General features: G+C 42.8%; 1 protein-coding gene across 1 annotated transcript in view; it reads left to right on the top strand.

The window, feature by feature from the left end:
• The window catches only part of trrap (transformation/transcription domain-associated protein), an 84441-nt gene extending 69136 nt beyond the window's left edge, over positions 1–15305 (top strand). The window contains exons 64-72 of the mRNA XM_085361271.1: positions 301–391; positions 655–860; positions 1502–1763; positions 7003–7228; positions 7518–7735; positions 8587–8771; positions 10271–10474; positions 12578–12772; positions 14927–15305. Coding sequence (XP_085217397.1) covers positions 301–391; positions 655–860; positions 1502–1763; positions 7003–7228; positions 7518–7735; positions 8587–8771; positions 10271–10474; positions 12578–12772; positions 14927–15211 — 1872 coding nt within the window. The 3' untranslated portion in view covers positions 15212–15305. The remainder of the gene's footprint in view (positions 1–300; positions 392–654; positions 861–1501; positions 1764–7002; positions 7229–7517; positions 7736–8586; positions 8772–10270; positions 10475–12577; positions 12773–14926) is intronic.
• The last annotated feature ends 310 nt before the right edge of the window (positions 15306–15615 follow it).

Raw genomic sequence — 15615 nt, 5'->3', positions numbered from 1 at the left:
ATCAGTCACATTGAGTTTTGTAGCTCAGCCATGACATGTTTTTAACTCCCCTAACTCCACTGACTCAAAGCTTCAAACACCCCCTCTGTAAGAGTACAGGTCTTTGGCAGTATCTGTATGATCTCTCTCTTTCACTCTCTCACCCTGACACATATAGGCATACAGTATCTCTCTGTCCCTCTCTCACTGTCTCTCTTTCTATCGCTTCCCTCTTTACCTCTATCCACACCCCTCTCTCTCCTTTGCAGTCCTTAGGGGGAGTCTTTGAAATGTAATCTGTGACCCTCTTTTATCTGCTAGGTGGGACGAGTGTACCCCCAGGCTGTCTACTTCCCCATCCGCACCCTTTACCTGACTCTCAAGATCGAGCAGAGGGAACGCTACAAAAGCGGTAAGTAAACAGTGCCTGTAGTGTGTTGCCTGATTTAGCACACTTTGAACAATAAAAGGTGGGTTTTGTTTGTTTGTTTGTCTGGTTTGTTGTTGTTGTTGTTGTTTTTTTGTTTTTTAACAAGTCCTTATCTATTAATAATTTATCAGGACAGTGTTGAATTGGCCTCATCTTGTGTTTTCCCCACTTTTTTTGATTTTCTGCATTCTTCTAATCCATCATTTCTCCGTTGCTTTCTCCTCTTTTCCACTCTTTTCTCCCAGATTCATCTGGACAGCAGCAGCCCAGTTCAATTGGGGCCCAGCCTCACTCAGGGGCCTCAGACCCAGGGCCAATCAGGGCCACTGCCCCGATGTGGCGTTGCAGCCGTATAATGCACATGCAGCGGGAGCTACACCCCACACTGCTTTCCTCCCTGGAGGGCATCGTAGACCAGATGGTGTGGTTCAGAGAGAACTGGCATGAAGAGGTGAGGGAAAAATAGTAATAAAAGGTGCAGAACAGATTTTGCTGCAGCAGAAGATCAGAAGGCGAGAAAATATTACAGCTGCCATTGAAAATTTTCATGTATGACAGTTTGAACATCTTCTGTATATAAGGGTCATGTGAAACTCTAAAGCTAAGCATGTATGCATCACATAATGAGGTGCGTCTGTCCAAACTGAACTTGATGCACTTTTAAATAGTTTTAGCCTTGCTAAGCAGCTTCCACACACAGCAGCTATTCTGTTCTGTAGGGGAAGTCTGGCAGACGGTGATGCAGTAAGAGGGGAGAAGACAAGTGATGGATGGGTGCTGTGAGCGTGTAGGATGGGGTGAGGGATTTAGGGTTGGAAGTTTGATGCTATGAGTGTGTATCTGTGTGATTACCTGTGATGATCAGGGGCACTGGGCAGCAGCTGCAGGCTCTATGCATCATTCCACTGGGCAAGCAGGGGAAACATAGTCATTGCCTTCCTTCTTTCCCTCAATTTGGTCACATTGCTGCATCTTTTTTTTCCTGAGGAAATGACTTATGTCTAAGTCTGTAAGAAGGACAGGATGTCTCTAATAATTCCCATATCATTACAGCATTTCTTTATTCTCTTTTCTTCCTTCTTCTCTCTACAGGTTTTAAGGCAGCTTCAGCAGGGCCTGGCAAAATGTTACTCAGTGGCCTTTGAAAAGAGTGGTGCAGTGTCTGATGCCAAGATCACACCCCACACACTCAACTTTGTCAAGAAGCTCGTTAGCACCTTTGGAGTCGGCTTGGAGAACGTTTCCAATGTTTCCAACATGTTCTCCAGCGCTGCCTCTGAGTCACTGGCCCGCAGGGCCCAAGCCACAGCCCAGGATCCTGTTTTCCAAAAGATGAAGGGACAGTTCACAACAGGTTGGTTGGCTTTTATAAATACTGTCAAATAGAGCTATACAAAAAGGCAAAACACTGAAGAAGTTTTTGTTTGAGGTTGTTTCTCCATGTTTACATTCAGTTTCAGTTTTCAAGCTTCGTCAGAGCCATTGAGTGAATATGAAAAGACGTAAAATGTGTGTGTGTGTGTGTGTGTGGGGGGGGGGGGGGGGGGCTGTTTTGTGAGAGTATGACAAGGTGTGACAAGTGGCCACGTAGTGAAACCAACAACACCTCCTAGCTCTCCTCACTGAAGCCCCTCACCAGACACCAGCCGCCCTTCAGCAAACAAAAGCAGCACTTGTGCGACTGTACGTCTATACTCATTTAAATGATAAGTCAGGTGTATGGCTGGCTTTTGTAACAGTATATTGAACCGGTCACATTATATCTACACAGACACTCGTGCAGCTCATATCTGTGCTAGAGCAGGCTGCCGCTGTCGCTCGGAGCAGCTGGAGCACTGGCTCTCTACAATGTAATTAAAGTTTCCAACTAGATGATTGGATTTTAGGGAGGGATTGGGGCTGGTGACTGGTCAGAGAGGTGTTTGCATGTGTGTCTGTCTGTGCCTTTATTACACTGCATGTACACACGCCCACGTCGGGTTTGATTATACACAAGGCAGCAGCATTTCTATTCTAAGCTTGTGCAGCATTGCGGTGATGATATCAACAACTCGTCAAAGTTTGATGACGTAAAGCAGAACACTTGTTTTCCTCCTGCTCTTTTGGAAGCTGCAAAACATTTCAAGTTCTCTCTGGTTTCATTGGGGGTTTTCAAAACTCTGTAAAACCCTCTATCAACTTATTGAAATACCCTGTAATGAACAACTTTATTTCTTTCGAGGGTTTTATATGAGGGTGAAGCCGGTTTTCAGTTCAGGTTTTACAGACCACAAAAAGTTGAGTAAAATTTCTTTCCATAAAATTGTGTTGGTTAAACGAGGCATTTTACTGAAATGTAAATGTTTCATAAGTAGTCAGGTGCTTTGTTGTTGAAACTTGTACTGGCTGTGTTGTTGTTGAGCATTGTTTACCAGGTGTCTGCTGTGCCAAAACTAAATCTAGCTCATACAGTATTGGCACAAGTAGGTGAATTAAAAAGTCTGCTTTCTCTTCTGCTGCTGTAGCATAATGATAAAACATTTTTCCTGATATATAGTGGTTGGCATTTTTGTTCTTGTTATAGAAAACTTACAGAGGAATAGATTTGGTTGTGAATTACTAACATAAATAACTACTGTCAGTGTGGATTCACTAAAGTCCTCTGATACAGCAGCAATGAAAAGAATTTACTGAATTTGTCCAGTTGCATCTTTTTTTTTTGTTTTTATCTTTTGTTTTTTTTGTCTGTATTTTGTTTTACTTGATGGCAGACCTCCAGTTACAGGCACATTAATGTCAAATAGAATGCCATAATTGAGATGGCCCATTAACAGCTGAATTCTAGACAGCATGTAGTTTATTTCTTATAATTCCCTATTTTTTTATATACTGGAGCCTTGGAAAATTCGTTCTACTTTCCTGATGTTTTCTCTGAAGTGCTTAGACATGGACACTAATGGCTTGAATGAGACTCTGCAACAAGAGGAAGTCTCTGATCTTTTCCCAGTTATGGATTAACACATTTAAAAAGACGAATTCCTGTCATGCACTGTGTATGCTTATAAGGCAGTAAATGAAACCTGTGGTCAGTTTTTGGCCTGCGTGTTCAGATTCATGTGAAAGCTGTGGAATGCAGCGAGGCAGGTGCTGTTTTATTTTAGCCAAGACCCCTTCTGAGACATTACCTCAAAACAATCATTCTCCTGTTTTTTTGGAAGCCACGTGTCTGTTTTCCCGTGTTACATAAGGGAGTTGAACCACAGTTCAAACATGGACCATCTGCAAGACCCCTCCAGGTTTCAGTGTTCACATAAACCTTTGTGTTTTCTTCTGCTTTCTTTCTGAATTGCATCCACAGTAAACTCGCGCCTCCTTTTATTTGTTGCATTTCCAAACAACTCCTCCTGCCTGCTCTTTAGTCTCATCTGCTATTCCCGTTTAACTAGTACTGAGCCTGGCCAGTGCGGCTAATGTGTTTGGCCCTGAGACCGAGGACAAGGAGAGCGAGTGCATGAAAAGCAGCTGGGGGAAAATGTCTTCTTACTAAAACAGAATAAGAAGTAGTAATGCAGGCTAACCAGACCTGATGAACATAGAAAATGACCGAGATTAATACGCATGATGGAAGAAGAGAGAGGAGAAAACTAATGTGAAGTCGGTGAGAAACCATGAAGACAGGTGTGGTGGCTTTGGCGGGTAAAAGCTCGGGAGCTGTGTACAGACTGATTGAATGAACAACACAAACAAGACAGAGCTCAGACTCAGAATGAGCACTTTGATGATGAATCTTACCAGATGTTACGGCGCCAGCTGTGCTCACGCAGCTAGGCGTCACCAGGGCTTCTGCCTCGCAGGGTGCCTGCCGACCGTCACTAGACAGCTGTCCCCACGGCTACGCGGGAGCAGGGCCGACAGAGACCGAAACCACACAAGCCCTCCAGAGTGGAACAAACAGGGTTTACGGAACTGCAGAGCAGCCAAGCTCCCATTCCCTGCACCACGTTAGTGGCTCACTCGCTTTCACAGGGTTTGTGGGCCGGAAAATATGGGTTTATGTGTGCACATATAACATTTGGCAGCAGGGAGGCATTCAAATCCAATTACGAAGAATGCTATTTGCATGAGTTACTGTTTTAGCAGTGGATCTTTTCCAGAGACCTTTGTTAGAAAAGGTTTTTTGTTTTGTTTTTTAATATATTTAAAACAAAAACACACACATTTCCTGGATTTTGAATTTTTTTGCCTCTTGGTTAGACTTAAAGAGTTAAATCTAAGTGTTATGATTAAATTGAACAGTTTGGCTTAGCACCTGTGTAACTTTATATAGTCTTTAGTGAGAAGTCTTAAGTGTAAACATACTGCATGTTGGTGACCTCTGAAACCTTTAAAACTTTAGCTCACCAGTCTGCCATAAGAAAGCAGAATTTACTCGCTACAGAAAAGTCAACCAGGCACAAGCCAGGGCCAGGACAGTACATGAAGAAATGATGGTTCTGTATAGAAAGGTGGCCCACCTCCAGCTCCACAATCTATAACCTGGCTTCAGCAGTGTAGACCATCTGGCACAGCCAGGTAAGGCAGAATAGCAGCACTGACTTCTACACACAGGTCAGAGAACAGCCTGGCTACTTTCCACACTGCACTCTTTTTCTCAGCATCCTATTCCCCACCAAGCAGGGGTCAAATATAAGTTCAGGGGGACTGAAAATAATTCCCTTATCCACTCACTTTCAGTATTGCACCCGGTACAGAGCAAACGTTATTTCTCAGCAACAGACTCTACTTACATTGTCGGCACACATCTGAGGAGCAGGATTTAAATACAAAAGGAGGGAATATGTCCACTCTTAAAATTGGCGTAATCACAGTTTGTACAACTTGTATCTTGTTTGCCTTTTAATGACGGCCTGCAAATGACACTAAATATTTCCGATTTGGATCTTAGTCAAAATGAGTAATGCGTCGATTTTTTATCGATAGTCTCTGTTCGTATAGTCTCTGTTCACACATTGAGTCCTAAACATAATGCAGATGACTACCACATTGAAGCAGTTAAATTTTATAATGAAAGGTGAGATGTTAATCTCTGATTCTATCAGGAAAAGTATTAGATGGCTCATGTATGATAACATGTTAAACGCTAAGCTTTTTCATTCATTTTTTTTAAATGAATTGTGACGGTTCTCCAGTTTTAAACAGAGGGAATGTTTTATATTTGATGAAGATGGAGTGAAATTACTGTATTTCCTCATGGCTTTGAAACAGTGGCGCGTGCCTCACCTTTTCTATTTGTAAGCATTATACACTTTTATGGTGCTGAATTGTTGTCGGTCTGCAATTTTCACAGGACTGTATCAATTTTACCTCTCCTATCAAGGCAGGTGAATTGCAGGCGGACAGATAGCGAAATAGGGCCACTCCGAAAAGAACATTGGCTGTTTTAAAGGGCTTATTTAAAGTATTAGGAGGTCTCACTCTGGGAGAGATTGAACGGGTTTGAAATGGCAAGGCCTTGCAGTTTCATGGATTCATTATAACAGGCGGCACAACAGGGTGTACTGAAATAGGAGAGGTAGTCGAGTGCACATCTGTGTGTGTGTATGTGTGTGTTCGTGTTTCAGAATTGTCCTAGGGGCTTTACTCTAAAATGGAAAACCTGTTTGGCTCACTTCCCCTCCTTCCGTTGTTATTGCTGCAGCTCATCTCAATATGTTATGTGCGATATGAGTTGTGACTTGAAACAGGAATTTAATACTTCAAGACTCTCATTTTTATGGCACTAATTTAATCAGCTCCTGGCCTCCGACAGGGAGTTTTAAGTCAATAGAGCAAACAGTTCTCCTTGTGCTGCCATGAATAACTTATCTGTGACGTTCCCTTAAGCAAGGCACTGCTGGAGTGGAGTGGGCAACAGTGCAACATAATATTTAAAAAGGCCGTTTCCCAGATGTAAATGTGTGTTACCGCTGCCTTGCCGTAGACCATAAGAGTAAAACAAGGTGTTTTTAGTTACTGGATTAGAACAACACCCAGATCTTACTGCAATTAATCTTAATATGTGGTTTCAAAGAGACCTTGCAAACACTGAAATGTCATTTGATGTATAAGCTTTGAAATATATTTTCTTTTTTTATTCTTATTTATGTTTTACGTTGCTTTGAGTAGGAACGTCCTCAGAGCGCAAATTGGTCTCTAGTTTCTAGCTTTAGCGAACTTTTAAAAATGATTTTACATTTTTTGTATATAGGTGGTTAAAGGTCACACACACGGAAACTGCTCAGTTTTACAGTCTTGTCCTGCTGGTGATGTAAAGCGGGTCCACTGGAACACTTAAGGGATTAATGTCTTGCCGAAGGGGGAATTTGAGGGTAGTTCATTTAGGAGGAACAACTGTAACATACTCCTTTTTCCCCCATGCACACATGCAGATTATATCGGACCACTTTCAGAGGTTGCATGTGGTTTTATACAGTTATACAGTTAACATCAAATTGTCAGAGGACCTGTTGTTTAAAAGCTGCTTTCACTACAAGTCAAGGTTTTTTTCTGTTGTTTTGTTTGTTTTTGTTTTTTTATGAATGGGTATAGGAAATAACTATTCTCCATCCTTACAGACTTTGACTTCAGTGTGCCAGGCTCCATGAAGCTTCACAATCTCATCTCCAAGCTAAAGAAGTGGATCAAGATTTTGGAGGCGAAAACCAAACAGCTGCCCAAGTTCTTCCTCATTGAGGAGAAGTGTCGCTTCCTCAGCAATTTCTCTGCACAGACAGCTGAAGTTGAGATTCCGGGCGAATTCCTAATGCCCAAACCCACACACTACTACATCAAGATTGCAAGGTACATCATTATTCTACACGGGTGCAGCCGGGCTAATAAGCACATGTGGAATTTGCTGTAGTCATGGTTGGTACTTAGTAAATTATTTAAGTGGCTAACGATTGTCAGATTGACCTGTTTTTACTGGAGCTTCCCCCCCGGGGATTTTATCCTGATCTTAAAGCCTTTCATTTTAAATTCTGGCTTCCACATGTACTCCAGTGCCATTCTTGTATCGCAGTTATTCCTACCCTTCCTCTCTCCCACACTGTTTAATGCTCTGATTCTGTTCCTCTGAAACGCTGTACAGATTCATGCCCAGAGTGGAAATTGTTCAGAAACACAATACCGCGGCACGCCGTCTCTACATCCGCGGCCACAATGGAAAGATCTACCCCTACCTGGTGATGAATGATGCCTGCTTGACTGAGTCACGTCGAGAGGAAAGAGTCCTGCAGCTTCTCCGGCTCCTAAACCCTTGTCTTGAGAAGAGAAAGGAGACCACCAAGAGGCACCTCTTCTTTACTGGTATGACTAAAATGAGGCATGGGCGCATTTTAGGAATAGAAAGGGGATGATTTTGTTTAGAGATTTGCTGATTGTGAAATTGTGGCTCGATACTGATGTTTAAAATAGTATTTTGGCTGGTAACTAATCCCAATAATTTTTCCTGTTAGTTGTCTTTGTTTTCCTGGCACTAAGGAGGAAAATAACATCTTCAATATTAAAATAAGTGGCCTTCATATAAATACTATGAAAACAGAGACATAAAAACATGTAATCTTATGTCTTGTCAGTATATCATTATCAGTCAACATGGCCAATATTGGAAAATACTGCTTTTTAACCAATTTCTTCGAGTATCTTTATGTGAGGAGATTACATAAGAGGTTTGCCTCTCTGCAGATGTTTGTTTTACACATTTATTTGCTCATTGGTGTCTTTAAGGGGAAATCTGCACACAACATTAAACAGCCCAAACCAACCCAGTTCCTTCAAACATGAATTGCTGGTATTGATTTGATTTGAGGTGTCACTGCATGTAAATGTTTGGACTGCTTCTACTGTGTGACCTGTGCACAGCCTTTTACCTTCTTTGACCCTGCTTGGTGTTGACTGAAGGCACGCCTTCAGTGTTGTTTTTCCCAAACTCCAGAGTATTTTAGCTGCAGGTTTATGGTTTCCAATGGTAACTCGGAGTTTATCTAGCAAGCGGAGACAAATATTTACAGTTTCTGCGTCACTCATGTGGCTGTGTTCCCATCACTGCCTCCCACTTATTTTTCTCTCTTGTGCTTCTTTCTATTTTACTTCCTTCCTCTGCTCTCCTTTGCCTGTTTTCCACCTTTTTTTCCTTCATCCTTCTTCCATCTCTTCAGTGCCCCGAGTGGTGGCAGTGTCGCCTCAGATGCGGCTAGTTGAGGACAATCCTTCATCTCTGTCACTGGTAGAAATCTACAAGCAGCGCTGTGCCAAGAAGGGCATCGAACATGACAACCCTATCTCCCGGTACTACGATCGCCTGGCCACTGTGCAGGCTAGAGGCACACAAGCTAGCCACCAGGTAACTGTGTTGTGGTACTGTTCTGCATTAACATGCATCCAGAGTGTCTGATTTGAAATTTCACATCACACTTGAGCTAAACTTAACTTTTAATCATCTAAGGGGAAAATTGTTTTCAGCTCTGTGGGTATTTTTAAATAATTGATATTAAATGATTAATGTAGCATAAGAAATGCACTAATTTCTCAGCCTGAAAAGAAACCCTCAAACCCCAAGTTAATTTGAAAATCTGCAATTGTTGAGATTTCAGTTTTCCCTGGATGGGGAGGATTTTCTCTAAAAAGTGATGAAATAAAGTGAAAAGAACAAATTGATTTTGCAAGCTGTTATGTCATCTAATTGCAAAAATATTAGATTGTTAGCTCTTGGGTTCAGCCTGACTCTCTCCTACACCTGCTGAGCTTAATGCACACTTAAAACGCAGGCAGATCTATAGGGGAGCATGCCTATAACGTTGAAGATAAAGGTGGGGTTAGGCTGCATGCTGACCCTTGTGTTATCTAGAGAGAACTGAATTCATGTCTGATGCACTGAGAGAGCATGGATCCCCCCCTACACGCTTAGCTGAGGCTAAAGTAATCAATAGAGCTGTCTTCAAGGAAAGCAATTTTAATCAACCTATTATAGGGGTTCAAATGGGGAACTGAAGAGGGCAGCTAATATTACGTGAAGGTCTCACAATGGAGCCGGTTGTTTCTGTGAGTAATTTAAGGCATGCAGCATTCATGAAATGCCGTATCACAAAATGCTAGCCTATGGTCTTCCCTCAAAACCACTGTGACTTTATGAAATAGCTGCCAAATACACATTGAGAAGGCTTTACAGTTTTAAGCCAAGACCTGAAGCAATGATAAAGTAATCACCACAGACCGACTGCAACAGTATGGTTTGTGATCCTGATTGAGCTGTGCACAAGTTGAGCCACTCACTGGCCATCCCCTCTCAGCTAAGGGAGGAAAAATGATGACAGGTTAGCCGAGCAAGCTAGCCTCCGTTTGGGTTGTTAGCTGCAGCCATGATTAGTGAAGTGTTGCTTCTTCACTTTGGGAAATCTTTTGCTCTTCAGGATGCAAGCATTGCCACTTAACACTAGCACTAACAGTATTAGTACTGTGAGCTCGTGTAGAACTGAAATGTTGGAAACAAAGTGCTAGTGTCCCAGTGGTGCGCTCAAAACCTTTGAAAGTTGAGTTTAGTGCCCAATTGCCAACAGAGTTCTTGAGATTTGAGAAGTGGTTTTCGAATGACATCCCACACTATGTCACTCTGTTAAATGAGGGAGGGGGTTCCTAACATGGGCAGCCTCTCCTAACATGGCCATCGCTGAGCTTGCTGATGGGGTCACATAGGAGACGTTCCCATAGTCAGATAACGCTATTAAAGAGAACCCACTAAAACCTCTGGTGCAATTCATAATGATGGCAAAAGACAATTGATGTATCAAATAAAGAAGACCCTGCCCAACTAACCTCCAATCCTTGTTCATGGTATACTTCCAGGTCCTGAGGGACATTCTCAAAGAGGTGCAGGGCAACATGGTTCCCCGCAGCATGCTGAAGGAGTGGGCTCTCCACACATTCCCCAACGCCACTGATTACTGGACGTTCCGAAAGATGTTCACCATCCAGCTGGCCCTCATTGGTCTGGCAGAGTTCATGCTCCACCTCAACAGACTCAACCCTGAGATGCTGCAGATAGCACAGGTGGGAAATGCACGCAAACACACACAAACAGCAATGTGTTGGACTTCCTATGAAGGAGAAAGTGAAATCAGTTTGACAAGGGCAAATTCAATAGATATACACACTCTTAGATGCATTAATAGATCTCCATTACCCTCTCCATATCAGACTGTATGAATTACCATTCTCCCCCATGACATTCACGCTAGGCCTATCAGTCAGCCAGCCGCTGTCAATGCAAAGGATGTTTTGACAGAGCGTTATATTCAGTCCCACTGCTCAGCTATCAAAGACGTTTCAATTTGAAGAGGCCATGTTTGTGTGCGCTTCCACACATCTGTCTGCTGCTCAGGGTCTGCAGGCGGCTTTCTCAAAGTCATTATTAAAGATGATTGTGTCAGTCGGCCACCCCTCCCCTCTGATCCTAATCGGCCTTTGCTGACAGGCGTTCCTCCGGGCAGCTAAGCACTAGTATTAAGCCCCCTTTCTGCCTGTTCCACTCCACAGATCCCATTAGACACAGGCGGATTTTAGTGCGAAGAGTGTATGCACATATAAACACACACACAAACTGAGAGTGTATGTGCAAGGACGGGACATCACAACCCGCGGCAGTGCCTCATCTTGACTAAATAAAGACCGTATTTTACTTAAGGTTGACTCATATAGAGCTCAATTAGGAATCAGCACCAAGCATACTGCTAAACAATGTTTATAGGTCCTTAATTCAGTTATAAGCCCAAATTTAACTACACATCAACAACAAGTACAAACACCACAGGCAGTGTGGCATCTTCACTGACACTGAATATAAATTGGAGGGCGTGGTGCTTAATAAATTCGCTATTTGTCAGTCAGATCACTTGTATCATCACCCTGGAACAGCTCCACCAGTCACAATGACACATGACATCAACAGCTCAATAAACGAACAGGGGCTTCTCAAGGAAATTATATTATTTTCTGGATGGTGCAGAGCAGCACAGTGGGCGTGTGCCATTATTGAGCTCATACAGTGACGATAGAAATGGACGTCAATGGCAGCATTTTTACGACAGAACAACGTAAAAATGAGCCAGTCTTAATGACATTTGAGCCATTATTTCATCATTATAGTTTGCAGGCAAAGGTTGTATCCAGATATCAACAATAACCCTCCTCCTTTTCTTAACATGCATCTTCATTTTGCACCAGAATATCACAAATCATCCAATATGATACTTTACACCATTGTGGGAAAAAAGGGTCAGTAAAAGCATCCCATCATGCCTTGAGAATTAGTTGAATTTCCTTATAGTGTTAAGTGTCTTCACTCTTTGGCATTTGTTGTGGAATTTGTCCACTGAGGTTTCTCACCGTCAAGCCCGCAGCCCCGAGTCACTTCACGTTGCACAGTAATGTTGCATCATTCCTTTCACACCGGCCTCTAAATGAAGCCATCGCTGACCACTAGTCTGGTGCTTTAGCATTCTGAGCGCTGCCTTCACAGCCAACAGTCTGCAGGCTTATCTGTGCCTTCTGGGAGTTGCTGGTGTCTCAGCCCACTGCCTCTAGGCCCTCTGCTGGGGCTTGGAGGAGCAAATGAAATGTAGGTGAGGGGGGGGGTGTTAAGGAGAAAGAGGGAGGGAGGGAAGAGGCCAGACAGAGGAGGAGGAGAGCAAGCACGAGCTGGAATGAAATGCTCTGCTATAAAGCTGTCAGAGCTACTCACTTTTTCATATAAGGGAGCTTATCTTTCCTGGAATGGTCGCTTGTGTAGCGGCCTTCTCGCACATAAATGCAGGCTTAAAAGATGAAACTCGGCCGTATATATTTAAGTCAGCAGAGAGCAAAGGGGGAGGGGAACAGGGGGCAGTGGAGGTGAGTTAAGGATTATAGATGCTGTGCTGCGGATAGTTTGACATGTTACTGTTTCTGGGACATGAAGATCAATAATTGCAGCCATTTTGTTGGCATGAGCTTGTTTTGTAGCTCTCCCAGCTTTACTGAAGACGAGGAGTTGTTTTCTTGGTGCTAATGTGGTTAAAGGAATGTGGACTACACTGCAGAAAATTATATTTCCTGATTATTTTCTGTTTTTTGCCATTGTATAAAAGTTATGTTTATTTCCTCCTCTGATTTCAGGACACAGGAAAGCTCAACGTTTCTTACTTCCGCTTCGACATCAATGACGCCACAGGTGACCTGGATGCTAATCGCCCCGTTCCATTCCGCTTGACGCCAAACATCTCTGAGTTCCTGACCACCATCGGCGTCTCTGGCCCACTCACCGCCTCGATGATCGCTGTGGCTCGGTGCTTTGCACAGCCAAACTTTAAGGTGCCACGTCTGCTTCCTTTTTTTCTTTTTAAATACATTACATAGTGTATCAGAACGGCTTTTTAAAGTAATGGGTAATAGACATAGAAGCTTGCAGTGAACTTGAAATTAAATGGCTGAATATGAAGTTTACAAAACTCTAGTGCTCATTGTTTCCCCCTCCAGGCGCACGGCATGCATCCATACGATAATCATACTTTTGCAAGCATGTCTGGAGTCACTGCAGCCGCTGCTGCTGTTACACTGCCTGCCAACGACATGAAGCTCATGAATCCGCTCTTTCTAACAGTCTGTGTTTTGATTGTTACAGGTGAACAGCCATAAAATCACAGCACTTTGAAATCCTGTACTTTAACAAGTAATACATGGATTGATTACAGCCTCTGATTGGAGGTTTAACTTTAGTGGACGAGTGGGAGGGACACTTTTGAATCTCTTTCACTTTTCATGATGCATATCCAAACCAGGTTGTTTTTTTTCCATGGAGCTGGAAGTGACCCTACTTGGACAAACAAATAAAATGCTAAATTATGAGCTGAAAACGGTTCAGTACAGTTGCTTTTTGGATGGTCTGTACCTCAGAGCTTGGAATAATATTTGTGAGATCCAGTTCAGTGATTCATCACATTGCTTCTGGCTACAACCTCGGCCTGTTTATTAGTGCCGCCATGCCCCTAATTTTATGCCTTAAACAGTTCTTATGAGGGTGAAAAATGATCTCCAGAGGCTAACATGTTAACTTCATCCCTGAAGGTGTTTGTTTTAAAATGCAAGCCTGAGGAGATTTACTCACTTCTGCAGCAAACCTCAAGTGGTCATTTGAGGAACTGCACTTTTTGTCGCTTCAATGTTGGCCTTAGTTTGTTAATAAGATAACACAGAAGATGGCACAGAGGATTGGCTTCTACTGACCGTCGCACAAAAGATCACAGCTTAACTGTAAACCTCTCTCATTGTGTTAGTTTTAGGCTCGTGAAAATTAAGGAGCACATCACTGTTAAAACATTCAGTAACACGAGCTTGTCAAAAATGTTGAGTTTACGTTTAAATCTCAGATATATTTGAAGAATTACATTTGTTTAATTTATATAACTTATTCACATGAGTCTTGGAAGCTTTTAGAAGAAGTGGGGTCAGTCGGCTGCCATTGCTGTTGCTCGCGGTGACTCGAGCGTTGCGGTTTGTTGTCAAATTTAAGCTCCTGCGGCGCTCTCCAGATATTGCCTGGCACTTAAACTTGGTGAACTTCCTCTGGGTTTAGGTCTGAGGCTTAACTAAAAACAAAGCAGTGAAAAACAGTAGCAGCCGTTGGGTTGTGTAATATATGTAAAGCAGGGCAGTAATGACAGGCCTGCAGTGTCTGTGTATGGGTCAAGCTCATACTTAAAGTCTGACTGATGTTCCAGACACAGAAGCACTTAAGATGCAAATAAACAGAACACTTGACCATGTGAACTAGTTGGGACTGAATGCCAGAGACCAGTGCTGCTTGTGGCCAGAGCAGAGAGGTATTACCACAGAGCACAGGAAAACACAAACACTTAACAATCATCCACTCAGATATAGTGAAGCCTTAAACTATTTAAACAGTCTAGTGCCGTCTGAAACCGAATAAACACTTTAGGTGAGGGCAGGGAACGGCGCGTACGTAGTCAGGCGATGATTGCCAGGTCTTGGTTTTGATGGTTATGCGTTTCAGATCTGTGTCACCGTAATGAGCTGTTAACATCTCAGAGATTTCCCTGCAGATGACTGCCATGCCCTAAATTGGAGTTAACAGCTTTGTTTTATATGTATGTTTGAAATTAGCAGGGACTTTAAATAAACTCAGGTTTTTGTCACGTTTCACTGCTCTCATTTCCACGGCAGACTGTTTGAACACACTGCCCAGGAGACTGGCATATAATCATATATTTGAGAGCTTCATATAAACTCTATGACTGTAGTTTGCAGTATAAAAACTTCAGTTTTTACATCATTTGTTGCATTGCAGTATAAAAAGGGAAAGTCTGTTTGCATCCTGATGTGGTCAATCCTTAGTAATCAAATGTTTTATCATCAGGATGTTGATGTTTTAAATTCTAGACCTCGTATATTTCTTAAAAAATGAATCTGTTTCCTGAAAGTGACCTCCTGATTTCCTTTCTCTCATAGGTGGATGGAATCTTGAAGGCCGTCCTTCGTGATGAGATCATCGCGTGGCACAAAAAGACCCAGGAGGACACGTCCATTCCCCTGTCCCCAGCCGGGCAGCCAGAGAACATGGACTCCCAGCAGTTGGTCTCGCTGGTCCAGAAGGCCGTCACGGCAATCATGACTCGCCTCCATAACCTGGCTCAGTTCGAGGGAGGCGAGAGTAAGGTCAACACTCTGGTGGCTGCAGCAAACAGCCTCGACAATCTGTGTCGCATGGATCCAGCCTGGCACCCCTGGCTCTGAGAAATCGGAGGCGAGAGGAGAAAAGGCACAGCGGAGTTCACGGGATGAAGGGGAAACACTTTTTTTTTTTTTTAGTTTGATTAAAACAGACAAGGGTCGTTACATCTATGTTGCTCTTTGGAAAGTGAATTCACATTGAGACAAAAGCCCTGGTTGTCAGAGCTTGCCTGTGTTCTCAACAGTTACTATTTTATTTTTATTTTAAAAGAAGAAAAAACACACAAGCCTCCTTCATTGTATATTTATTTTTGTATCAGAATGACAGGGATCCTGCGTAATGTCAGCGGCCCTTCTCTTTACTGTGACAAAGTGGTATTACAAGGATTTGTTTAGGTACCCACTCTTTTACTCTTGTGGAAGTTTCTAATTAAAACACTTTGTTTGTTGTTTGCGATGTGTTTTAC

The sequence above is a fragment of the Diplotaxodon limnothrissa genome, linkage group LG8 (assembly GCF_057381915.1).
Source record: "Diplotaxodon limnothrissa isolate DT_005_m linkage group LG8, D_limnothrissa_male_GT1.1, whole genome shotgun sequence".
Taxonomy (NCBI): Eukaryota; Metazoa; Chordata; class Actinopteri; order Cichliformes; family Cichlidae; genus Diplotaxodon; species Diplotaxodon limnothrissa.
Note: the sequence above shows the minus strand (reverse complement) of the source record. Positions and strands in the feature narration are given on the sequence as shown.